General features: G+C 45.8%; 1 protein-coding gene across 2 annotated transcripts in view; it reads left to right on the top strand.

Annotated features, from left to right (window-relative positions):
- Glt1d1 (glycosyltransferase 1 domain containing 1) overlaps window positions 1-26703 on the top strand; it is a 74339-nt gene that overhangs the window by 4767 nt on the left and 42869 nt on the right. Inside the window, 5 exon segments of one of the 2 annotated variants that reach the window (NM_001431732.1) lie at window positions 6786-6934; window positions 12383-12488; window positions 15527-15578; window positions 23636-23672; window positions 25666-25722. In NM_001431732.1, coding sequence (NP_001418661.1) covers window positions 6786-6934; window positions 12383-12488; window positions 15527-15578; window positions 23636-23672; window positions 25666-25722 — 401 coding nt within the window. 2 annotated transcript variants of the gene reach the window in all.

Raw genomic sequence — 26703 nt, 5'->3', positions numbered from 1 at the left:
GTATTTTAAAAATGTATTGCGACTTTTAACTTTTCTCTTCTGGGTCTGGGCGTTTTTGTCGGAATGTATCTATGTGCACGTATGTCTGTACATTAACTACCTCTGTCCCCGCTGTTCCTGGAGGCTGGAAGAGGGCGTCAGATTCCCCTGGAGCTACAGATGATTGGGAATCACGGTGTGGGTGCCGAGAACTGAATGTGTCCCAGAAGAGCATCCAGTGCTCTTAACCACTAAGCCATTTCCGCAGCAGCCATCGCCACCACCATCCGTTAGTGAAACAGTTGGCCATAAAGCTGGGGATGCTCTTGAACCCCATCACCACCACCCCATAGCGGGAATAGGTCTGACCCTCGCTAGAGAAGACCTTGAACTTCTGACCCTCTCTACCCGCTGAGCACTTGGATTGTAGGTGTGCACCGCCACGCCCCTCCACAAAGTTTCCCTGCTGACGTTTGTTTCAAACCCTACGGTCCGGTGCCACCTCCTGCAGCTGAGCTCCCCAGGGAACACAGTGTCTGTGGCGCTCCGGAGGGTGACTGGAAAATGCTGCCAAGTGCTGTATAACCCTGGGCTCTCAGGAGAACACACGCGGTCAGGGTTAAGTTGGTTTAGGGCAGAGAGTGTTGAACCAGAATTGTCCCAGGCGAGCTGGACTTTGCGCAGTGGGTGGCAGCTGTGCTCGCTTCATCCACAGAGGGTTAGTGAACAAACATGTTTACGGCTGAACCTTGAGAGACGGTACCTCAGGGAAAGTGAGCAATCTGGAACTGCCAGGGGAAAGGTCCTTAACAGCCGGAATCACTTTCCCTTTCACCCCGTCTCTGACGCCTCCCTCCTGAGTTCTGCTGCAGTTACCAGGCTGTAGGTGGGAAAGCTTTTTGGAGAATCAATTAGGGGAGAATTCAAGTTTTCTGGGTTTTGCTGTTAGAGCAGTGGGTCACAACCTCCCAATGCTGTGACCCTTTAATACAGTTCCAAATGTTGTGCTGATTCCCCCCAACCAGAACAAATGTTCTTCATTGCTACTTCATAACTGTGATTTTGCTACTCTGATGAGTGGTAATGGAAAAATATCTGTGTTTTTCAAATGGTCTTGGGAGACCCCTGTGAAAGGGTTGTTCAACTCCCAAAGGGGTCATGACCCACAGGTTCAGAACTGATATTTTATAGGAACCAACTAGCTAACCGACAAATTAGGCAACTGTGACAAGCTGGCTACGGTGGTGCACATCTTTAATCCCAGAACTCCTGGAGGTAGTGACAGGTGGATCTCCAGGAGTTCGAGGTTAGCCTGGTCTACAGAGTTAGTTCTAAGACAGCCAAGGATACACACACACACACACACACACACACACACACACACACACACACAAACACACACACACACACACCCCTAAATTCCCTGTCACAAAATACCTGAGAGAGATCAGAGAAGGAAAGCAGAATTTTGTTTGTCGTTTTCAGATTTCTGAGTGTGGAGGACTTGGCCCTCCTCCAAACCCATTCAGCTAGGAATTGATCCATTGAATGATCCATTAGTATCATTGAGGCTTTCAGGAGTCAGTCGCCACCACAGACTATACAACACTGCAACGCACACACAAAACTTCAACACATGAACTTCTTGGGGGACATCTCACATGCAAACCATACCAAGGACTCAGAGAACATCATGGGTGCCTGGAAAGTGCAGGGAAAATGACTATTTTTCTTTCCGCATAAGTTGAATAGGAGAGAGGGAGAGAGGGAGAGACAGGAAGAGACAGAGAGAGACAGAGAGAGGGAAGGAAGGAAGAAAGAGGGAAGGAAAGGATGTGAGTGCTCCTAGGTAGGATGGCGGGGAAGGTTTATTATAGATATGTGGGAGAGCATAGCTAGAGGCAGAGACATCTGGGAGAATCCGGAGTGGACAGGGCCAAACTGAGCTGGGCCATGTGAGGAGTGGGGAAACGAAGGGAGAGGAGCCACAGAGGGGAACCAGGTGCAGCAGCCGAGAGCCTAAAGGAACAAAAGGGTTAGGTAACCAAAATGTCTGAATTATATAGGGAAGACCCTCTGGGGGAAGGGCAGACCAGCGGGGCTGCATAGTGGGGGTGCCTCGAGGGAGGAGGGGGTATGCTAGCCATATCCTGTAACAGGCTGGGACTGGAGAATGGGAGAATGTGGCCGGCAGGTCAGCTTTGATATGCTAAATAGGCACTGTGGGGCAAGTGGACTGTGCCACCCAGCAGAAGAACTGGTAAGGTTGAGCCAGCCTAAACCCCGGGAAATCTCAGGATTGAGAATGGTAGGTGTAAGGCCAGCTCCCTGCCAAATTATCTGATCTGGAACACGCAATCCTGACACCTCACTGAGAGGACCACGACAATCGATTACATAGCATCAAAACCTGGAGTTCTCAATGTTAATGAGGTAGCTAGATAGGACCTGAGCATTTAGCCCATGAGCTTCCCTTCCTGGGCATCACCGAGTAAGACTAAGACATATGCTTGCACATCCAAAATCAAATAAGACAGTTTGGACAAGCAAGGACCATCTCCTTCATCAAGGGTCGCTTTGGGGGGAGACCTTCAGACCTTTATTGTAAAGAGATGCGCCTAAATCTCCCGGAGAAGGGCTCTGTACTCACTCGGAACCAAATGGGGTTCCCGCACCCCCAACCCTACCTGTCCTAGGCTCAGCTATCTCCTTCCTGCCTGGGGTGTAGGGAAAGTGGAGTCTAGCTAGGTACACAGGAGGCTGGGAACCACAGTATCCGTCTCAGACCACACTGTTGCCCGGAAAAAAACACTGGCTGGGACTCCTATTGTGGACTGTGTTCTGCCTCCCCTGAGCGGCTTGCAGGTGGCACTGGGAAACCGCAGCAGCAAGGAAGGCACACAGCTGAGGAAGACACCTCAGCCATTTGTCCGGAATTTAGCATAAGCAGCAAGTGTTGGAGGTCAGTTAACATTTAAACAGTTAGCAAATGAATACTAAAGGCTAGGTGCTGCCTGCTATACCTGAAGCCAGGAGCCAGGCAACCAGAGCTGAGCGTGTGTTAGAGCCAAGCATGACCATTTTGATGAAGGTTCTGGCATGCAAATGCACAAAGCATTACCCAGTTAGAGTGTGAAAGCCCTCTGGTCTCCACGTGCATTGAGACGACAGCCTGGGAAAGGGACTTAGCCCGCGCTACAACATCTAAAAGGATTCCTGCAGAAATGCCTCTTCCTTTCCCATCTGAGACACATTCAACACATGACTCATGGCACTGGAGAGGTGGCTCAGAGGCCAAGAGCGCTTGTTGCTCTTGCAGAGAACCCAGGTTCAATTTTCAGCACCCACGTGGTGGCTCACACCCGCTCGTCACTATGGTTCCGGTGGGTCTGATGCCCTCTTCTGGCAACTCTGGGTACTGCATGCACACGGTACACATTCAGGCATAGAGACATAATTTAAAAGACAATAAAAATAAAAAAGAACAGCGTTGTTGCTGGATGGAGATGGGTGAAGCGATTTCTAATCTTAAGTCATGAATATACAAATTGGTTCCCTTTTCCTGGAAATGATGAGAACCAATTATTAAAGCCTCTCTCTCTCCTCTCTCTTTCTCTCTCTCTCTCTCTCTCACTCTCTCGCTCTCTCTCTGGGAGGGTGTGAGGGTGTGTGTGTGTGTGTGTGTGTGTGTGTATTATCAGCTCTTTTGTTCTTTTGAGCAGGCTGGTCTCAAACTCACAAAGATCTACCTTCTTCTGTCCCTTGAGCAGTGGGATCAAAGGTATGGGTCACCACGACCAGCTCAGCTCCTTTCTTTAAAAACCTTTTGCAAGAGAAGAAAAAAAAACCCATACTTTTCTTGGCATTAATGAGTACTTTGTGAGTTTGTTATTGAATTGAGTTATCCTGTGAGAGAGGGAAGGGGGACAAAATGATTGGAAAGTGTTATAAGTCAGCCAGGCACGGGAGTAAGATTTCAGTCCACTGGGTATTAAGATTAAAGTTATTTTTTATTTAGAACGTTCATGAGACCATGCAAGGAGTGTCACGGTACTATTTAAAAGGCGTTCAGTAGACAAAGAGCAACTCGTAATTATGACTCTCCTTATCCACGGCAACGGCCCCCTTTCCCTTCCTTCTGTAGGGATTCAGCGGAGGTCATGGATCTCTCAGGCATCCATTCCTTAGTAGAATTCAGAGTCGCTGCCATCTGCCAACAGCTTCTCATTTCATAGAGCTTTCTGGAGATGGAATAGCAGTTACCCGAGTTTGCCCAGAACACATAGAATTCTGACTCTTGCATGATGTGAGTTTCAGGCTGAGAGAAGCAATAGCTGTAGGGTTGATAGGCTCCTTGGTGGGTGCTACGCAGGCACCACCAGTATTTCCAGAGAGAGGGAGAAGGAGAGGGAGAGAAGGAGAGAGGGAGAGAGAGGGGAGGGGAGGGGAGGGAGGAATGTTAAATGTGGGGAGGGCAGGGTTATTGACCTCTGCTGACTGATCAATTAACAATGAGAATGGCACAGCCAAGTTATGCAACTGAGGGCTAGGCCTAGTGACACAAGTTTGGTATCCTAGTTACTTGGGAGGCTGGGGTGGGAGGATTGCAGGTTCAAGGTTTGCCTGGCCTACCGAGTGAGTTCAAGGACAGCCTGGTGACCTGTTGAGCCCTGGGAATGTAATTCAGTGATAAAATCTTGCTTATCTTGTGTCAAGCCCAATACCGAACAATAAGTAAAAGAAGTAAAAACTTCAGTCAAGGGCTGGAGAGATGGCTCAATGGTTAAGAGCACCAACTACTCTTCCTCCTGAGTTCAAGTCCCAGCAACCACGTGGTGACTCACAGCCATCTGTAGTGGGATTTGATGCCCCTTTCCGGTACATATTAAGAGAGCAACAGTATACTCATATACATAAAATAAATACATCTTTAAAAAAAGAACTTAAGTAAAAAAAAAAGTATAAAATAAAGACATACTACAGTGGTGTAAACCATTTAAGTCTTTAGACCCAAGGTTTGCTTTTATTGTTTTATTTTAAAAGCACTCTTTTTAAATTAAAAGTTTTACATACACACACACACACACACACACACACACACACACACACACACACGGTATGTGCCAGGTTCCCACATAGGCCAGAGAGGGCAACAGACTCCCCTGGAACTGGAGTTACATACGGTGGTAAAGCACAAACAGGTGCTGGGAATTGAACCCTGGGTCCTTTGCAAGGGCAGCTAATGTTCTAACCTCTGAGCCATTCCTCCAGCTGCAGGTTTTGCTTATTTTACACAGTGCCATTAGCATGTTATGTAATATATATCTTTACCTTATACAAAGAGATATTAGCATCTGCATCTTGGTGCAGCGACGGAGTGTCCGTCACGTCCGTCCCGGAGTGAACATGGTACTCACTCAGCCTGATGCTTCCTCCTAAGGCCTTTTTGTTTACACAGCACATTGGATACCAGATGACCCATGCTAGTCCAGTCTTGCTCACTAACAGTAACAAAATAACCTGAGGCTGGGTAACGTCATACAGAGACCGGGGTTTATTGAGTACCTACTTCTGGAGATTCAAGGTGGGGGCACAGACTGGCAGGACGGTCTTTAAAACGCTTAAGACTACATTTGTTCATTTACTGTGGAGCAGGAAGCATGGGGCTGGGGGGGGTGACCTCACATGCCACATGCCACAGCATACCTGTGAAGGTCAGAGGACAACTTGGGACAGTTGGTTCTCTCCTTCCATCATGTGGGTCCCAATAGGATCAGATTCAGATGGTTAGAACCAAGTCAGGCGAGCATCAAGTGCCTTTACACCACGAAGCCATTATGCTCGCCCTTTGAAATCGTTAAAAGAAATGAATGATGGGGCTGGAGAGATGGCTCCGTGGATAAGAGCACTGGAGGCTGTTATGGAAGATGCGAGTTTGGTCCCCAATACCCACATGGCAGCTCACCATCATCTAGAACTCCAGTATTGGTGGATCTGACACCTTCTGACTTCTGTGGGTACCAGCATTGTATGTGGTACACAGACACACATGTAGGCAAAACGACCATAAGCATAAAATAAAAGAAACCTAGAAGAAACGTAAAACGAAAAATGAGTGACAGCTACTATAAGATGCCCGTCGGGCACCATCTAGAGCGGAAGGAGAGTGGATAAAGGCAACAGTGGACTCAGAGTGGTGCAGATGGAGCCTGAGGTAGGCCGGTGCCGCTGAATGGGGCGGGAAGCTTTTGTCTCTCAAAGCTGGGATTGCACTGACCTTGATCCCCGGGTCCTGCAGGCTGGGGAATGAGTGACTACTGTCACCTTCAAGTTTCCATCTGTGTTTCAGTACACACCGCCTCCAAACCAGCAGCTCGGACAATAGGTGTTGCTAATGGAACTTACTCAGAGCCTCGTCTTAGTTAGGGTTTCACTGCTGTGAACAGGCACCATGACCAAGGCAACGCCGATAAGGACAACATTGAATTGGGGCTGCCTTACAGGTTCAGAGGTTCAGTCCATTAGCATCAAGGCGTAGCAACGGGCAGGCATGGTGCAGGAGGAGCCAAGAGTTCTATCTACATCTTCATCTATAGGCTGCTAGGACAAGACTGGCTCTCACATGGTTAGGAAGAGGGTCTCAGTGTCCATCCCCAGAGTGATTCACTTCCTCCAGCAAGGCCACACCTCCTAACAGTGCCACTCCCTGGGCCAGCATATATAAACCATCACAAGCCTTAACCAAGTTGGCAACTCCAACCAATCTCAAATCTCAATCTCAATCTCTCTCTCTCTCTCTAATAAAGGGACCACCTAGAAGCTGCAGGCCACACGTGCGTTCTGAGAGATGCCTTTGACTTTGAAAGCCCATCTGAAATCGCCAACCTGATCGTGGGCGAGAATCTGGAAGCAGCACTAGCCCTTCACCTCTACCGAGGAGGCAGACTTCTCCAAGGTACCCCTCTCACACTTCCCAAGTCACACAAGGGGTGGGGGTGGAGGGGAGTGCTGAAAAAAATGCCAGATGCCAAGAACGGTGCCCCGTTACCCAAAGACAAGCCAAAGGATTATACAAGGTCTCTGTCTTTTTCTATTAAACGATCATCTAAATTTGGTAACCTTGCCTGCCAGTTCAGAACAGATAGCGGTGATGTCTTCGCTCTGTCAATATTTACTGAAGTGTTGTCCTGAGGCCAGGCCAGGTGTGGCACATGCCTGTATTCACAGCAGAGGGTCTCACGGAGCTGTGAAAGCTCTGGGTCAGAGCATTGAGGATGTCTCTCTGGTGGTCCATTTACTCTGCTGTGGCCAAGAGGCCTCTTTCCTCCCCACTGGTGTTTCTCCATGGGTGGTATTTCAGTTTAGTTTCCTGTTGCTCTGATAAAATGCTCTGACAGATGCAAGCTTCAGAGAAAAAGGTTTACAGTTCCCGGTACAGTCTATCCTTGAGGCGAACATGAAGAAGCCAGTCACATCACATCTGACCTCAAAGAGAAATGAATGCACGCAGGGCATGTTTCCTACAAATGGCCCCTTCTACAGTAATGCGGTTCAGGACTCACTGCCTAGGGAATGGTAACACCCACAGTGGGCTGGGTCTTCCCACATCAATTAAACTAAGCAGGTCTCCATACAGACATGCCCGTGGGTCACCCTGACCTGACAAACTCTCAATGAGACTCTCCAAGGTCATTCTAGGCTGTGTCAAGTTGACCATGAAAATGAAGTCATAGGTAGATTGAATAGCTGTTGACACAGTGGTTAGCTTCTCTTATAAAGAATATTCTAGAATCATAAACTCAGCCTCTAAAGTCACCTAACATGCCAGGCATAGAGGCACGTGCCTATAGCTCCCAGCACTCAGGAAGTAAAAGGCAGGAGGATTCCAATTTTGAGTCCAACTTAGGAAGTATAAAGTAAGCTTTAGGATAGTTCAATGGTATCTTTTCTTGGGGATGGGGATGGCATTTTCAAGACAGAGTTTCTCTGTGTGGCTCTGGCGATCCAAGAACTTGCTCCGTAGACCAGGCTGGCTCAAATTCAGAGTTCTGACTGATTCTGACTCCCGAATGCTGGACTTGAAGGCCTGGGCCACCACTACCCAGCAGTGACACCTTATCTCAAAAAATGAGAAGTAATAGTAATTCAGTGAATCCATAGTGTCTTTTCAACATCCTGGTGTCAGTTACTAAACTCTGAGCTGGGTGGCCCAGCAACATGAGAGGGTGACCATTGTGGGGTTTGATCAAGATGTAGACACATATACATATGTATATATGTGCTTTTTAGTCCCAGAGGCCAGAAGAGGGTGTCATGTTGTGAGCCAGTGAGGTGCTGGGAATCAAATCTAGGTCCTCGGGCTGGAGAGATGGCTCAGTGGTTAAGAGCACTGACTGCTCTTCCAGAGGTCCTGAGTTCAAATCCCAGCAACCACATGGTGGCTCACAACCATCTGTAATGGAATCCGATGCCCTCTTCTGGTGTGTCAGAAGACAGCTACAGTGTACTTACATACAAAATAAATAAATAAATCTTTAAAAAAAAAAAAAATCTAGGTCCTCGGCTAAGTCAGCCAGTGCTTTTAACCAGACAGCCATCTCTGCAGCCCCCCTTTTCCTCTTTAATCTGGGGTGCATCTGTGCAGGCTCCCATGCAAGTTTGCTTCCATGAACACATCAGTGGACACATGCCTTGACGTGCTGGGCCGCCTCAGCAGCCCTTTTCAAAAAGCAAAGGTTTGCCAAGGGAGCGATCAGGCAAATCACATTTTCTCAATAAAATATGCAGACTACAGGGAAGAACACCGAGGCAGCCTCAGTGCACACGCGCCCTGGCTACAGTGCCAAATGTGTCAGTAACTGGTTCAAGGCTGGCACGATGGCTCAGCAGTCAGGAGCGGTGGCTACTCTTCCCGAAGACCTAAGTTCGATTCCCAGCACTCACATGGCGGCTCACGACCATCTACATCTATTACCTGTAGTCCTGTGGGATCAGGGGCCCCTCTTCTAATGTACAGGCATAATTCAGGCAAAAAAACATTTATGCCCATAAATTACATAAATAACTCTTGAGAAAATAAACTGGGTCAATTCCTGCTTTTCTTCATGGTTCATACCATAAGGACCCTGAACTAACCCAAGGGATTTGTTCCTCCCTCCTGGGGATGTATGTAAAAGATAACCCCCCCCTCCGGGGTCCATCATGAATTTTTCAAGTGTTTAATGACAGAATATTAGAGTTGTCCTTCCTGAGATAGAATAGAGCCAGGGCGCTGTGCAAAGTGCATTCTGGGAACTCTCTCCTGTGCTTTAACTAGTCTATAAAACATATAACTTGGGAGTTAATTCGGTGCAGGCTACAGTGCTTTAATGAAGTTAAAAGACTATGACCTAGGCTAATGCCCAATAAGGAAGCAGATGGGGGTCATGCGGCTAAGAACATTCACCAGCCTGGGAAGGTAGCCCATGACTGGATAGGAATCCAATTCAAATGCCCCACCCCATATAATTGTTCTGTAGTTTCCTTGTTTTTTTTTTTATTGGATTTTTTAAATTTACATTTCAAATGTTATCCCCTTTCCTGGTTTCCCGTCCATAAATCCCCTATCCCATTCCCCACTCCCCCTTCTTCTATGAGGGTGTTCCCACACCGATCCCCCTGCCCCTTCCCGCCACCCATTGCATGTTTTTAAAGCTGAGATCATCTATGGCTTACAGTTTGGTGGTCTTTAATTTTTAAATTAAATTGATGTGTTTAGTAGGGTGTGTGTGCATCACAGCATGCATGTGTGCATCTGGGGGGTCAGAGGATAACATTATAGTGTCCTCACCTTCTACATGTTAGTCCCAGGAATCAAACTCAGGTCATCAGGCTTGGGGGCAAGCACCTTTACCCGATGAGCCTTCTCACTGGCCCACAGTTATCTGTGATTTCTGTTGTGTGTTTTGTTTTTTGTTTTCTTATTTTGGTTTTGGTTTTTCGAGAGCCAGGGTTTCTCTGTGTAACCCTGGCTGTCCTGGAACGCCCTCTATAAACCAAGCTGGCTTCAAACTCAGAGATCCACCTGCCTCTGCCTCCCAAGTACTAGAATTAAAGATGTGCACCACCTCTGCTAGGCTTGGTTTGAGTTTTTGAGACAGGGTCTCATGTAGCCCAGGCTGGCCTTGAACTCAGGATGTAGGTAAGGTTGACCTTGAACCCCTGCTCTTCTCAAATACTGGGGTTATTGGAAGCACCCCCACACTCAGGTTTTTGAGGCAAGGTTTTACAGTACAAGCTGGCCTTGAGCTCCTGACAATCCTTCTGCCTTGGTTTGCAAATATGAACCAGCCTACCCAGCTTCAGATATCTTACCTAAAATAAAGTAAAAACATCTTCTATCTTTGCCAGGTCTCCCACAAAATCAGGTTCAAGTGACGACATTTTTTTTTTCAACTAAACAATTTCACCTGTAAGGATATTTTGCCTGCAGGCACACACAGACGTTTACCACATGTGTTCCAGGTGCCCACAGAATCTATAAGAAGGTATTAGATGTCCTGGAAATGGAGTTTCATACAGCTGTGAGCTGTCACGTAGGGGCTGGGAATTGAACCTACGTCCTCTGCAAAAGCAGCCTGTGCTGTTTACAGCTTTGCTATGTACGTCCAGCCCTGTTATTTTTATGTGAGTGTCATGCCTGCAGGTGCCAGAAGAGGGCATCAGAGAGCCTGGAACAGGAGCTGTATACAGTTGAGTCCATATAGGTGCTAGGAACGCTGGGTCCTCTAGAAGAATGACTGATGCTCTTAACAACTGACCCATCTCTCCAGCCCCGAATGATGACATCTTATTTCCACTTTTTTTTTTCAGATATTGTGTGGGATAAACTATTTTGTTTTTGAGACGGAATCTCACCACAGAGCCTTGGCTAACCTGGAACTTAATTGCTATGTAGATCAGGTTAGCCCAAGACACATAGAGAATGCTGAGATTAAAGACTTGTGCCACCACACTCTGGGTGTGCGTGGAACTGAATTCAAAGATACTTTAAGGCTGAACAGGATGGGGCAGTCTGGAGGCTGAGGCAGGAGGATCTCTGAGTTTAAGGCCAACCTGAAGACTGGCTTTAGAAGCTGGTGATCATAAGGGAGGGGCTGTGCCTGGTGACCTCCAGGTGCCGATGTCTAACAGCCTGGGCTACACAGTGCTGCCCCTGCAGGTTAGAGAGAGACAAACAGGGCCCTCTCCTCATCCTCAGCTTCCTCTGATGAGCTCTTCGATCACATCCCAGGGTTGATGAGCTTGGCTCTGATAGATTGTGGTAAACAATATTTTTCTTTAGTGCTTAAAAGTGAAGGAAAGTTAATTTGCAAAATAGTCCAGACTATCATGGGCGGAACTTGACATGATTAATCTTAGTGTGAGTTTTTCTTTGTATATATATTTGTGTATATGGGGTGGTGGTGATGATGGCGGAGGTGGTGGTGGTAGGGAGAGATCTTTGTGGAAGCCAAAAGACAACGCACAAGGAAATGATTCTCTCCTTCCACTGTGTGGGTCTCAGAGATGGGACTTAGGTCATCAGGCTTGGTGGCAATTTCCTTTATTTGCTAAGCCATCTCAATGGCCCCAGGTTTTTTTTTAACAGTGTTACCTGTTGTGCTCCTCCAGAATGAAACTGATACAAAATACATCACACCTAGGACCTGGGGCTATAACTCCTGGCGCATGCAAAGTCTTGCCTTCAATTTCCAGAGAGATATCAACTGGGTATGGCAGTGCTTGGGGGAAATCTCAGACCCCTGGCTTATCCTACTGGACTCCTGAGAATTAAGAGTTCAAGGTCACCCTCAGGGTAAAAACAAGCTCATGGCCACCCTGCCTCAAAAACAAGGTTGGGCCAATGAAATGACCCAACGGGTGAAGGCAATTTCTCTAGAAGCCTGGCTCCTCAAAGTTTCTGAACACACAAAGGTGGAAAGAGAGAACTGACTCCACAAAGTTGTCCTATGACCTCCACACCAGCACTGTGGCAAATGCATCCCTCCCTCTCATCATACACACACAAATGCCTCTCACACATACACCTCTCTTTTCCTCCCTCCCTCCCTCCCTCCCTCTCTGTCTCTGTCTCTCTCTCTCTCTCTCACACTCTCACACACACACACACACACACATACACACACACAGACTCACACACCCCACATCTAGGAGTGGTGGTGCACACCTATAATTGCAGCAGCCCTGAGTATGCTGAGGCAGGAGAATTGACAGTCTGGAGACAACCTGGGCTACCGAGCTCTTTCAAAACAAGCCTCACAGCCCTGTGTTACGGGAACGTGTGCTTTTGCTCTGTGGATGAGGGCCAGTCGTGGGGGTGCCTCCTGACGCCCAGTCTGTTCCTTTTGTTGTCATTTTGCAGGTCATGGCATTCCTTTTGGGGTCATCTTTGGTGGAACGGATTTAAATGAAGACGCCAATCACAAAGAAAAAAAGGAAGTCATGGGGAAAGTTCTGGAGGAAGCCAGGTAAGGCTGTGGCTCGCCCAATGGGAAGCCTTTCTTTCTTCTTACCAGGGAAACCAAGTCACCTTCACCAATAATAAGGCCCTCGCCAGGCTCGGTGGTGCGTGCTTTTAATTCCAAAACTTGGGAGACAGGTAGGTGGCTATCTGAGACTTAAGACCAGCCTGATCTACATACCAAGTTCCTGGATAGCCAGGGCTACATAGAGAGACCCTGTCTCAAACCAGCAGCAACAACAACAACCCCACAAAACAAAACTGGCCCTCAGCATAGTTTTATTTTGTTACAAATTCTCATCGTAATCAAGCAGGGTTACAATGCACCTGGCTTACTGTATTATCCCAGGAACATTCTGGAAGACTCTGGGTAGCAGGAAGAAAGCCCTAGCATGTGCTTTTGGGGTGTGTGTGTGTGTGTGTGTGTGTGTGTGTGTGTGTGTGTGCGCGCGCGCGTGCGTGCACACGAGTGCATGCGCTGAAACAGGGTCTTTGGTAGCCTAGGCTAGCCTTGACCTCTGGATAACTGAGGATGACCCTGAACTCTGCTCCTGCCTCTGGCTTCTGAGCACCGGGACTATAGAAATGTACCACAGTGCAGGACTGAGTAGATGATTTAAGAGCAAAGCGGGCCTAAGTTAGGTTTCCCAGCCCAAGGGCCATCCTTGTAGCTATTCGTCAGCATGGCTGTTCAGTATTCAAGATGGTTCCTGCCTCTGTTCCTTTGTGAGTCCCGTAAATTATTGGAGAGATGGCCACCACTGAGGATTCTGTACCCTGGCTTAGTCCTCTGTGTATCCAGTACTCCCAAGCCATCCAGGACCCGAGAGCCTCCCAGAGCATGGCTCTGTTGGCTGCGGCTGGTGCTTCTTGATGATGATACATGCATTTGTTCTGTGAAGATAGTGTGGGAAGGAAACCCTGTTCCAGAACTAGTTGTGGCCAGCTCCTCTTGAGCTGCATGGGCACTTTGTAAGTGTGGCACGCATACACACGCATACACACACACACACACACACACACACACACACACGCATGTACACATACAACGCAGAAAAAACACACATAAGAAAATCAAAATGAGGGGCTGGGGATTTAGCTCAGTGGTAGAGCGCTTGCCTAGCGAGTGCAAGGCCCTGGGTTCGGTCCCCAGCTCCGAAAAAAAGAAAAAAAAAGAAAAGAAAAAGAAAATCAAAATGAATAAGTCTTTTTAACAACACCAACAAAAACAAAAACACCACCAACGAAAAGATCACTTACTGCTTTTGCAGAGGACCAGAGTTCCCTTCCCTCTCTCCACATCAACGTGGCTCCTGTTATAACCGAAGTGCAACTCCAGCTCTAGAGGACAAGCTCCCCCTTCTGGCCTCCATAGGCACTGCGTGTTGGAGACACACGCACGCACGCATGTGCACACAAATCGTCTTTTTTAAAAAGGTGGCCTATTAGTACAAATTCCTTACTGTTGCTTGCACATCCTGAAAACATACTGCCTTTCCGTTTAACGTGGCTCGTGCTACACTGTCCTATGGAAGGAAAGTAATTCTGTTTACTGGAAACATTATTGAACAAATCCATCTTACGGTATTATCATTAGGGTTGTTTATCGCATTGTTATTAAAGCAAATATTGATTTTTTTTATTGGGGGGGGGTATTGATTGAGGCCAGTAGGCAGGAGAGACGCGCGAGTCATGCATTCCTTGTCTGACACCATGCGGCTCATGCTTCTATAAATGAGGCTCTTGAGCTTGTCTGGCTCTGAATGTACATTGCATTTTTTTTAAAAGATTTATTTATTTATTTTATATGAGTACACTGTCGCTGTCTTCAGACACACCAGAAGAGGGCATCAGATCTCATTACAGATGGCTGTGAGCCACCATGTGGTTGCTGGGATTTGAACTCAGGACCTCTAGAAGAGTAGTCAGTGCTCTTAACCACTCAGCCATCTCTCCAGCCCCGTACATTGCATTTTTAATCAAACACTTTTAAATTGGTGTATTTTTTCCCTATTGGGGGCTGTGTAAATTTTTTTTTCAGGAATTTAAACTTTTATCCCATACAGTATAGTATTAAATCTTTTTTTTAATTTTCTAAGATTTATTTATTTATTATATATGAGTACACTGTAGCTGTCTTCAGACACCAGAAGAGGGCATCAGAACTCATTAAAGATGGTTGTGAGCCACCATGTGGTTGGTGGGAGTTGAACTCGGGACCTCTGAAAGAGCAGTGCTCCTAACCACTGAGCCATCTCTCCAGCCCTGGCTTTTTTTATTTCTTAAACACATAAATGCAGCAGGGTGATGGTGGCGCATACCTTCAATCCCAGCACTTGGGAGAGAGAGGCAGGTGATCTCTGAGTTAGAGGCCAGCTTGGTCTACAGAGTGAGGTCCAGGACAGCCAGAGATACCCAGAGAAACCCTGTCTCAACAAATAAAAAAAACAAACAAATAAACAAAACCCCCAAAGAACAAACAAACAAAAAACCAAGTAAATGTATGTTATCGTGCATGCCACATGCATACAAGGGTCAAAGAAGATGTCAGATTCCCCCGGAGTTAAAGTTATAGGTACTTGTGAGCCGCCTCACATGCTGCTGGGAACTGAATCCTGGACCACTGGAAGAACAGTAAATATTCCCTTTTTTTTTTTTTTTTCCGGAGCTGGGGACCGAACCCAGGGCCTTGCACTTGCTAGGCAAGCGCTCTACCACTGAGCTAAATCCCCAACCCCCAGTAAATATTCCTTAACTACTGAGCCATCTCCCCAGTCTGGCTTTGAGTTTTAATCTCCGCTCCCACTGCATGATTTGAAAGGAACAAAAGAAAAGAAAGGGTATCGTTGAGTTTATTTCCCACGTGCAACTTTATCTGGTGTGGGTGAAGATGAAGCCTAATGGGCAGTGACTGGGAGTCATGACAACGGATAGGACTTAGAGCTGGGTCCTCTCTGCCTCTCCTGGGCTGTTGGGAGGAGCTGTGTCTCAGTTGTGTTAATTGCATTCCAACCTAATTGGCTGTTATCTCTATCCATTGACTAGGTTTGCGGTAGCTTTCACAGAGGCAATGAAGGACACGGCAGAGGTACAGTGGGTATGTATTCCTCCATAGTCCTTTCAGTGGGGCTTGGGGACAGGAAAGAAGTCTGTTAGACCATGGTATGGCACAGTTGTATACTGCATTTCTCTAGCATGGATATCTGAAAAAGTTCAGTGGTGTTTAAAAAGATTTAAAAAAAAAATTTTTTTGAGAATTTGATACAATGTATAAAACTTTTTTTTTTTTTTTTGGTTCTTTTTTTCAGAGCTGGGGACCAAACCCTAAAACCTTTTTAAAATTAAAAAGAAAATGTATACGGGTATTTTTGCCTACATGTGTATCTGTGTAATACCACACGCTTGTCAGGTGCTTGAGCCTCCTGGAGCTGGAGTTAGAGACAGCTGCCAGCCGGCTTGGTGCTGGGAATCGAACCCAGGTCCTCTGCGAGAACTGTGTTCTTAGCCAGTGAGTCATCTCTCCAGCCCCATACAATGTTTTTCTGGTTTTGGTGTTTTGAGACAGGGTTGAGACAGGGTCTGAGTAACAAGCTCTGGCTGTCCTGGAACTCACTTTGTAGACCAGGCTGGCTTCAAACTCACAGAGATCTGCCCACCTCTGCCTCCCGAGCACTGGTATTAAAGGTGTACATCACCATACCAGGCTCAGCCCCATGCAATATAAATTGACCGTGTTCATCCTTCCCAACTCCTCTTCTTTGTAGCTCTACCTTGCTTCCCTATGCACTGTATTTTCTTTTGCTTTTTAAGTCCCTTGAATCCAGTCGGCTGAACACGCACCCTTTCATGTGGGAACTACCCTAAAGTGTGTCAGCATACCAGGGGCCACATGTAAAAAGAAGACTGTCCCTTTCTCAGAAGCCATCAGTTTGTCAATAGCTCCTCAACTAAGGGTGGGGCTTTGGGTCTTCCTCCACGGTTTATTTTCGTTTGAAGTGCATTGTGTTTTGCCTGCATGTATGTCTGAGGGTGTCAGATCCACTGGACCTGGAATTACAGATGGTCCTGAGCTGCCATGTGGTTGCTGGGAGTTGAACTGGGTCCTCTGAAAGGGCAGAAAGTGCCACTAAGTCACCTCTCTAGTCTCTTAATACAACTTTGAAATGCTATATGTAAGAATGTTACATTTATACAGGTGGAAAGCACTTCTGTGCTTCTTGAATAAAATATCAGGAATATCTCTAGGGTATCCTGGAATGAAATGTGAATGGCATATTGACCAGGTCACGTTTTTAAAAGCAATTTATTTGATGTGTGTAGGTGTTTTGCCTGTGTGTATGTCTGTGCACCACATATGTGCATGGTGCCAGTGGCAGGGAGAAGAGGGTTTTACATTCTCTGGGACTGGAGTTACAGATGGTTGGAAGCCACTCTGTGGGTGTTGGGAACCAAACCAAGATCCACTGGAGCAGAGGTCAGGGCTCCTAAACAACTGAGCCACCTCTCCAGTCCCTAAACTTTTTTTCCCTTTCCTTCTCTCTTTTTGTAGTTAATGTCTTTATCATCTTCTTATAATTTTGTCACCCACCCTCCTACTCCTCCCTTCCCACTACACTGGACGGGGGGGGGGGGGGGGGGGGATTGACCTTCCACCCCTTATGCTTGATAAGCAAGCCCTTTTAAAAAAAAAATTTTGTTTCTTTCTATATTTATTTTTTGTGAATACATTGTTGCTGTCTTCAGACACACCGGAAGAGGGCACCAGATCCCCATTACTGATGGTTGTGAGCCACCATGTGGTTGCTGGGAATTGAACTCAGGACCTCTGGAAGAGCAGTCACTGCTCTTAACCCCTGAGCCATCTCTCCAGCCAATAGGCAAGCACTTTAACACTGAGCTAAACCCCCAACCCGGGTTGGCCTGGAACTAGTTTTCTCTGCATTGCTTTGGCTGGCCTTGACCTTGCAGCTCTCCTTGTGCCTCTCCCTCCCAAATGCTGGGGATTACAGGCATGCGCCGTCTACCCAGCTTGGAATACATGTAAACCTGCGCCTCCTTTGTGCTGTTGAGCAGAACCGACAAATGCTTACCTCCGAGTTCTGTCCTCGGCTTTCAACAAGCCATATTAGCAATAGTTTTTGAAACAGACTCCTGTTATGGAGTAAGGCCTAAAATCCTGATTGTTCTGCTTCTGCGTCCCAAGTACTTGGGTCACAAGTGTGCAAAACAAGGCCTCCCCCTTTTAATAACATAGTTTTTAAATCTTGTAAGTAAAGTCAACCCTCCTCCCCCTTTCCCACACCGCTTTTTCCAGACAGCTTTCTTCTCTGTGCAGTTCTGGCTGTCCTGGAGCTTGAACACAGAGCTCCACCTGCCTCTGCCTCTCAAATGTTGGGATTAAAGGCATATGTTACGACCGCCTGGCTGCCCCTCCCTTTTATAACACCATTTTTTTTTTCTGGTGGAAAGTGGCAGACATATTGCCTGTTCAGCTGTTTATTAACACTTTTACTTAACCCCAGTGGAGGCTGGTAAGATGCATTGCTCAGTGGGTTGTTGATGGCTGTCTAAGATTAATGACCTGAGTTCAATCCCTAAGTCCCACATAGGGCAAGGAGAGAATTGAATACCTCCATTCTCTGTCACCTCCACACAGCCTGGGCATAACACCCCAAACACATACACATGGCCCATAATATATGCACACACTCCAAACAAATAAATGCACATGGCCCGCAGTATGTACACACACAAACACACCCCAAAACAAATATACATGGCTATATCATAGTATGTGTGTATCCACCCATCCCCCAAATAAATGCATATGATAAAAAAAAAACCTGGGGATTTAGCTCAGTGGTAGAGCGCTTACCTAGGAAGCGCAAGGCCCTGGGTTCGATCCCCAGCTCCGAAAAAAAGAACCAAAAAAAAAAAAAAAAAAAAAAACCCAAACCAATAAGTTGTTTGAATAGCGCCTGAAACAACGTATTGACTATCAGCAATGAACTCCAATTCTGAAGCAAAAAGCTTCAGTGCCGTGGGGTAGGGGGTGAGGGTTTGAGGGTGGGGGGAGGGCAATCATCTAGAGTGAGATAGGCAGGGTAGCAGCTCAGGTTCTCACACTACCCTTGCTCAGCCAGTCCTCTTCCAGGAAGAGCCACTAGGCACTTGAAACAAACACCGAGGGACAGGGAGACAGCTCATCCGTCAAAGCACTGGTTTCACTTCCAGAGAACCCAGTTCCTGTTCCCAGCACCCACGCAGCAGCTCAGCAGCCATCTTTAACTCCAGTTTTGGGGGGTTTAGTGCCCCTCTTATGACATCTGCAGGCCTCAAGTGTACAGGGGATGTACATACGTATATGTATAAGCAAAGCATAAATGCACATAAATAAATCAATCTAAAACAACTGGCTTTTTAAAAAATATTACTATTTAAAAAATGAGGGCTGCAAAGATGGCTCAGAAATTAAGAGCGGATAGTTCTCTCACAGAGGACCTGAGTTCAGGCCCTAGCAACAGCAGCAAGTAGCTCGCAACTGCCTGTTAAGTCCAGATATCGGACCTCTGTCGCCCACTTCTGGCCTCTGTGGGTACCTGCACTCATGTGCACTTACACAGCCACCCACACATGTACATATATAATTAAAAATAATTATTTTTTTTAAATAGTAAACATTAAAAAGGAAAACACGACTTGTGAAGTAGCTAAGATGGCTTGGTCCCTGCCAGATGAGCATATAGGAGATGCTGACGTTAAACCTAATAAAAGATGAGACTAACTCGTTTTCATAGTTTAAAATAAAGGCTGGGGAGTTATTAAATTTGAAAGTGAAGCTGTTTTTAATATGCATTTTTGTACAGGGTTGTGGGTGGATTTCCCAATAAGGTTCAGCCCAATGCCTTTATGCGATTCGATTTCTTTTCTAATACAAATATGTACAAATAATATAAAGGCGGCTTGCTGAGCTGTATTTGTGGAATTCTTTTAGGTAGATTTTTTGAGGAGAGACTTCGATTCGTGTACTGTGAATGGCGGATGATGTGCTTTGAGCGACGCAGTCTTAATCTTGTTGGAGGAAAAGCCAGCTTTGGTTTTTTTATTTTCTGTGCTTTGTTTTGGAAGCAGGCTTGACTCAGGCTGTAGTTTGGTAGTAATCTTCCCTAAGTATTCCAAAGGGTGACCAGATATCAGTAATCCTAGTTTAGAAAGAAGATTACAGGCAGGTGCTTCTACTTCTCTTGGGCTTTCTTTCCTCCACTTCCTCCTCCGGAACTTAACTATGTCCACCAGGCTGAACTTGAACCCTAAGAGGTGGGCCTATCTCTGTCTCCTGCGTGCTTGAGATTAAAGGTTTTGAAGTCACCACCATGCCTGGCACTTTGTGACTTCTAAAGAGAGAATATGAAAGCGGCAGAGATAGCTCAGTGGTTAAGAGCACTAACAGCAAGTTCAATTCCCAGTATCCGTAGGGCAACTTATAATCATCTAGTCTCAGGAATATCCTATGCCCTCTAGTGGTCACTGTGGGTACTGCATGCATACCCCTCCCGCACTCCCCTTCCCCCAGAGACATTTATAAAAAGGAGAGACTGTATATAGCTAGCTAGCTAAATAGCTAGCTAGATAGATAGATAGATATGTGTGTCAATGTGCTTTTAAGGAAAGAATCCAGTTCAAAACTTAAAACTTGCATTTTTTTTCCCTCCAGCTTCATTTAGAAAGGTAATTAAGTTGGGTGTGATAACAATGCTAATCCCAGAGTGGCCTTGCTACTATTCTCATAATAAATATACTTTCTATTATGAGTAGAAAAAGTCAAGATGTCCCTTTCCGTTCCCTTTTCTACGTAAAATTAATTAAGCTGGCAACTGAACTCTGTCACGGGAAGAAATGGCCATGCCTGGAGACTTGTGAATTTCTCTGTTCATTCATCTCTCGTGGCTATTTCTCTGGGATCTAATGAAAACCTAAAAGACTGAGAACTGAAGCTTGTTTGTGTTTTTTGTTTTTTGTTTTTTTTGTTTTTTTGGGGTGTGTGTGTGTGTGTGTGTGTGTGTGTGTGTGTTATTTTAAGAGGAAGGGGGAGAGTATTAAGACTCCATTTTAGAAGTGCAAGGCCCTGGGTTCGGTCCCCAGCTCCGAAAAAAAAAAAATGAACCAAAAAAAAAAAAAAGACTCCATTTTAATGCTTGTGAGAACTTATTACTTAATTTGACTAATTATTTAATGGGAAAAGCCAGCATCCTGTAAGTACATGTTCTGGAATAAGCACGGCTTTGTAAGAGGCCCATTTTATAAAATGGGGTAGGAGGGGGCACAATAAGGTTAGGAATGGGCTCAACTGTAAAGCACCTGCCTAAAACCAACCAGGGAGGGGCTAGGGCTTAGCTTGGAGGCTTTGGAGACATACAGCCCTTGGATGGAGGGCCAGGGTGTGGCTCAATAGTACAGCAGTCGTCTCTGACCTGGGAGCACCACAAGATAAGGGAAAAGACGAAAGAAAAGAAAGATCAGACCACAGTTACACAAAGACCTCTCACTCTCGGGTTAATATAAAAGGCTAACCTTCTGATATTAAACTTTCTGCAAGCGGAAAGTACATTAAGAGTTCTTGTAATAGATGCAGAGTCTAAGGCTCAGCGGGGGCAGCAAAAAAATAATGACTTTGATTTGAAATTACAAAAATGACTTCCGATTGTAGCTTTCTTCAAAGAACATATATAATGGTTACAAATTGCTTAGAGGAAATCACCACCCCTACACGCGAGGCTCACACATTGTATCAATGAAGATTACACAATACTTTGTATCCATGCAGATTACATACAGATTGGCGCTTCCAAAGGACCTCCTTTACCCTCCTGTTCTTTTTCCTATAAATCTCTTACCAAGCAAGGAGAGAAAAATAACATAGTAAAATAAGGCGAGGTGTCACTTTGAAAACATACATGGCTGTGAGCGGAAGGCATTTATAACTGGGTTTGGCTATAGTTCAGTAGATCATGGTCCCCTTAGCACATGGGAAACCTTCAGTTCCATCCTCCAGCCCCACAAAACCTTGGTGCTCTGCCTCTGTAATGCTAGTATGCAGAAGTGGAGAATCCAATACTCAAGGTCATCCTCAGCTACCTAGCTTGAGGCCAGCCCCAGCTACCGGAGGCCCCCTTTTAAAGATTTATTTATTTATTTGTTATATATTACACTATAGCTGTCTTCAGACACACCAGAAGAGGGCATCAGGTCTCATTACAGATGGTTGTGAGCCACCATGTGGTTGCTGGGATTTGAACTCAGGACTTCTGGGAGAGCAGTCAGTGTTCTTAACCGCTGAGCCATCTCTCCAACCCGGGAGCTCCCTTTTAAACAAACAAACAGAAAGGTTGAGATGGGTATATGGTCCTGAGTATGGAATCTAGCATGAGAGGCTTCGAACCTGAAGATGAGAGGTCTGGAACCCTGGCAAAAGCTAGACTCAAGGCAATGGCACAAGTTCTATGGAGACATGACATTGTAGGTACAAGGGGTATGTACTGGAAGGTCCCGAGAGAGTTCTTGCTCTGAAGTACTGAGTCCCTGAAGACCACAACCCATGTTGAGGGTTCGCCTAGCATGTATTTAAACTTATTTTTCTCTTATTTATGTGCTGGTGAGGTCTAGGATGCTACGGGATAGCTTGTCTCTCTCCACTCCTCATTTTACATTTGGTTTTGTAGACAGTCTCTATTATCCAAACAGGAGATTTTGTTTTGTTTTGAGGTAGGCTCTTGATGTATCTCATACTGGCCTCAAACTCAAGGCAATCCTCCTGCTTTACTCTCCAAAGTGATGAAATATAGACACACGCTACTGTACCTAGCTGAGAAGTGATTTTTGAAATACCTTCTTATTAAGGGCTTTTTAGGACAAGGGATTCCCTTGGGGACACCTGTATTAGCTGAATGGAACCTTGAGTAGGACAGTGAAAGCTTTGGTGGGCCAGTGGTTAAAAGGGTTCAATTAAAAATGGTGATGCTGAGGCAAAACCCAAATGGAAGTGAACAGCTCTGTTCTTGAGTGGAAGCTGCTCTTCTACATACCCTTGGCTGGTTCCCTGTCCTCCCACGGAGTGTCTGCCTGCCTAGGCTTTGTCACCACAGCTTGTTCCCCAACCTGACAGATAAGTTTGAGGACCAGTATGTGTCCCTTACAATGTCAGAGTCTTGCTTTGTTAGTGGTGGTGCTGTGCCCCACATATAAGTGTATGTAGAGTATGTATACACATAACAGAATGATTGCCTCTGCCTTCATCAGAATATTTAGGTCACAAGATAAAAATATACTCAGTGACGGTCTCCACTGTTCATGTCCAGACGTCTTTCTTTTTACCACAACCATCAGCATTTGAGAGTCTTCTCTGCCCCTCTCCAGCTCTGTGACATTTAGTGAGCACAGACCCTTGTCTCTGCTATCTGGAGAAATGGGCTTTTTGCCATCTAGGGGCACTTGTGTGCTCTCACTGGGAAACACCACAAAGAATAAGAAATTGGGATCTTGGTACAAAGGGAGAAGGAGAGAAGGAAGAGGAGGAAGGATAAGAGTGAAGGAGAGGACAGAGAGAGGAGGAAGGAGAGAAGGAGGGAGGAGGCAGAAGAGGAGACAGCTGCCTCTGCTGGGATTCCGGGAACATTGAGGGCACTGCTTTGTCTTGTGGTCAATCTGTCCTTCCCACTGGCAGCCACTTGTGCCTTTTGGATCTCCCCCTTCCCTCCTTTTTCTCCACCTTCTCCCCCTTTTCTCCTCTCTCCCCATTCTCTCTTTGTCCTCTCTTCTTTCCTTCTTCCTTTGTCCCAAGGGATGGGCAATACCCTTTCCACTGGTGACAAAGTACCCCTAAATGGCACTTGTCCATCTACCTCTTCTTCAGCAACAGGTACACTTCTGGGCTTTGGGAACTCCCCTGCATTAAGCCAGATCTCTTTCTTTGTTCTTTTTAGAGACTGTTATTAATGGCAAAACCCTTTAGGAATGAAGTAACTCTATGCTCCTAACATGCCATTTGTGGGTGACTTAGAGATGTTTATAAAAGGGTAATTTAATTATCTTGGTTTCTGAGAGTATAGAATGGTCAGACCATCAAATTAACTTCTCCTTTTCTTCCCCTTTCAAAAGCCACATGCAACTGGAAAGATCTTTGTCCAGAGTCAAGGTAAGAATCTTTAAATATACATATAATATATATTTAGTATATTTTAATATAGAACATATAGTATATAAAATTTAAAGTATATATATATAATACCTATACAACGTATTGCATTTGCTTTACTCATTTGTGTTCATGTACACACCATTGGACACACATGAAAGTTAGAGGACACCTTTCAGGACTTGGTTTTCTCTTGGAACTCACTCCATAGACCAGGCTGGCCTTGAACTCAGAGATTTGCCTGCCTCCGTCCTGAGGGTTAGGATTAAGCTGGGAGTTACCACCACCTGAGTGGCTCTCTCTTTTCACCATACGAATCCCAAAGATTGAAGTTAGGCTTGGTGGCAAGCACCTTCACCTACTGAGCCATTTTGCTGGACCCCTGGATATTCTACATTTTAAGAGAATGCTGGCTGCTGAGATAATACAGTTTCTGAGTGGTACTTAGAATAAGTAGAGAGGATACATTTCTATTGCTTTCTAACATTAGACTAAAAGAGAGCTGGGAAAAAATTATAAAACAGTAAACTGCAGATGACCATGTATTCTACCAGTGACAATAGATTCCACTGTCCCTCCCTGTGTGTTTTATTTGGTTTTTCTTTCTATAGACTCTCTAATCCAGGTTGGCCTTGAACTCCTGGCCATGCTATCTCCAGCCTTAGCTGGATTTACAGGACTAAGCTTGTAGAATAACTAAGGCAAATCTTTGCCTTGATTTGGGGGCTGTGGACTCTTCTACCCCATACTATTTTCTTCCCCTCCCAACAGTACTTAGTGACAGTGGCACACAGCTCTCTTATCTGGCTCCACTGACCCTTATAAACAACTGTCCTCAAGACAGTGACAGAGAATGGACAGAGGGATCCAAAGAAGGACCTGGGACTGATTTCAGTTAGGTGGACACAGGTGTAGTGGCTGAGGTAGGAAATAACTGAAATGTGTCAGCCCCACAGACCCTTCTTGGCTTTATCATGTCACTAGGGTTCCACTGGGCCTCTGAGACCCCAGCACTTGGCAGGTAAAGGTCAAAAGTGAGTGAGTTCAAGACCAGCCTGGGTTACATGAGACCCTACCTTACTTTTCAAACACTAGTCATAGGAGTCTCCATTGCAAAATGGATATGCTCAAAGGGCTGGTAAAGTGTTGTGGAGTCCATGTAGGCAGAGCCTGGTGCTCCTTTGTTTTGTTTCTCTGGTCCAAAGAAACTGGGTTCCTGGTGAACTGGCTTGACCTCTTTGTCTGGACACTGTCTGCAATGGAGGAAGCACCTACCTCACAGGTCTTATAGGGCTATAGGTCCTATGCAGAAGATGCCCAAGCAGCATTTTTGGGCAAGTGTTGATGACCTTGAAGCAACGTTAGAAGTGGGTAGATAATGTAACTTATGAGTTCAACCCTCCTCTTTCTTCCTCTCTTTCTTCAGAGCCCTTTTCTGTATATACCCGGCTTTCCTTAGAACTTGGGGCAGCCATCACTCGGGGATGAATTTTATTTTATTTTTTAATAAAAATAAGTTTAACTTAAAAAAAATCTATCTGAGGAAACAGCAGAGAGTGGTAGAAATCAAATGCCAATGTTTGGGGGCTGGAGAGATGGCTCAATGGTTAAGAGCACTGATTGCTCTTCTAGAGGTCCTGAGTTCAAATCCCAGCAACCACATGGTGGCTCACAACCATCTGTAATGAGATCTGGTGCCCTCTTATGGTGTCTCTGAAGACAGCTACACTATATTTATATGTAATAAATAAGTCTTTAAAAAAAAATGCCAATGTTTTAGAAGACTTTCAGAGTCTCTTTAAAGAGCTCAAGGTCTGCACCAACCAAGGTGGTCTGTTGGGATGGTGGTTATTGGGATGTTACTTCCCTGGAATCAATGGGTACATTCAACCTCTGAGCCCAGGGGCCTAGGAAACTCCACTGCAGTGCCTAAGAAGTTGAATGGATTTGTGAGAGCTAAAACTTCTTTTCCTTTTCCTACTTGGTCCACTAGGAATTGCAACAATACCAAATGCTGACTTTAACTGGAACACCTTCCTCCAGCAATCAGGTAAGGCATGGCTCTCTTCTTGAGCCTTTGTGGGTCAAGGTCACCGTCTTCGGTCAGATGTTTCAAAGCATCCTGCTGGATCTGGTTCTTCTCTTTCTACAATGTTCCAATCTGCAATAATGGAGTGGTATGACCTCCACTTTTCATGCATTCGCCTAGATGTTTTCTTAGGAGGCATTCCAAAGGGTGGGTTTGTGTGAGACGGTACACTTAATTGGAGCTCCATGCATCTTGTGGGATTGTTGTCTCTCGCAAGTTGGCGTCAGCACACAGCCTATAGGTGGTATGGGGGAGGGGCTGTTTCCAGTCTGTGGTGGAATTCAGAGAAATGTAACCATTTCAGCTTTCATTCACATCGTCGTAAAATGAGCTCAATGATGTTGGTTGGACAAAGTTTTAACTTGAAAAGTCTTTTAAATATAGGCTGTCCATACACAAGACCGACAGTATATGGTGTGTGGTTTTTTTTTTTTTTTTGGATCAAAACTCCCAATGAGATTGCCACCCCAGTCATTCTTGATCATAAAGGCCAAGCTGTCTACTGGAAGACAAGAATTCCTTCGTTTTAATACAACATGTTTTCCCAGAGAATACACTGCTCTTTAGGCTTGCTTGCCTAGGAGTTCATTCAGGTGTGGGCACCTGGGTGTGCTTGGAGGTCAGCAGGCAACCCCAAGTGTCATACTTAGGAGCTGTCCACCTTGTTGATTAAGGCACTGTCTCTCACTGGTCTGGAGCTCATCAAGTAGTCCAGGATGGCTGGCTAGTGAACCCCTATCTCTCCCTCCCCAGCACTGGGATTAAAAGTGCACACTCCTACGCCTGACTTTTTTTTTTCCCAGTGGGTTCCTGGGATAGAACTCCTTACTGACTGAACTATCTCCCCAGCCCTGTATTTAGTAGTTTTTTACAGGGTCCAAATTGTGGGGTGCTTTGACACCCCAAAGCTATACGGGCTTCGCTATAAACTTCCAAGACTCA

This window comes from Rattus norvegicus, chromosome 12 (assembly GCF_021556685.1).
Source record: "Rattus norvegicus strain SHRSP/BbbUtx chromosome 12, alternate assembly SHRSP_T2T, whole genome shotgun sequence".
NCBI lineage: Eukaryota > Metazoa > Chordata > Mammalia > Rodentia > Muridae > Rattus > Rattus norvegicus.
The sequence above is the reverse complement of the archived record's forward strand: the minus strand, read 5'-3'. Positions and strand labels throughout refer to the sequence as shown.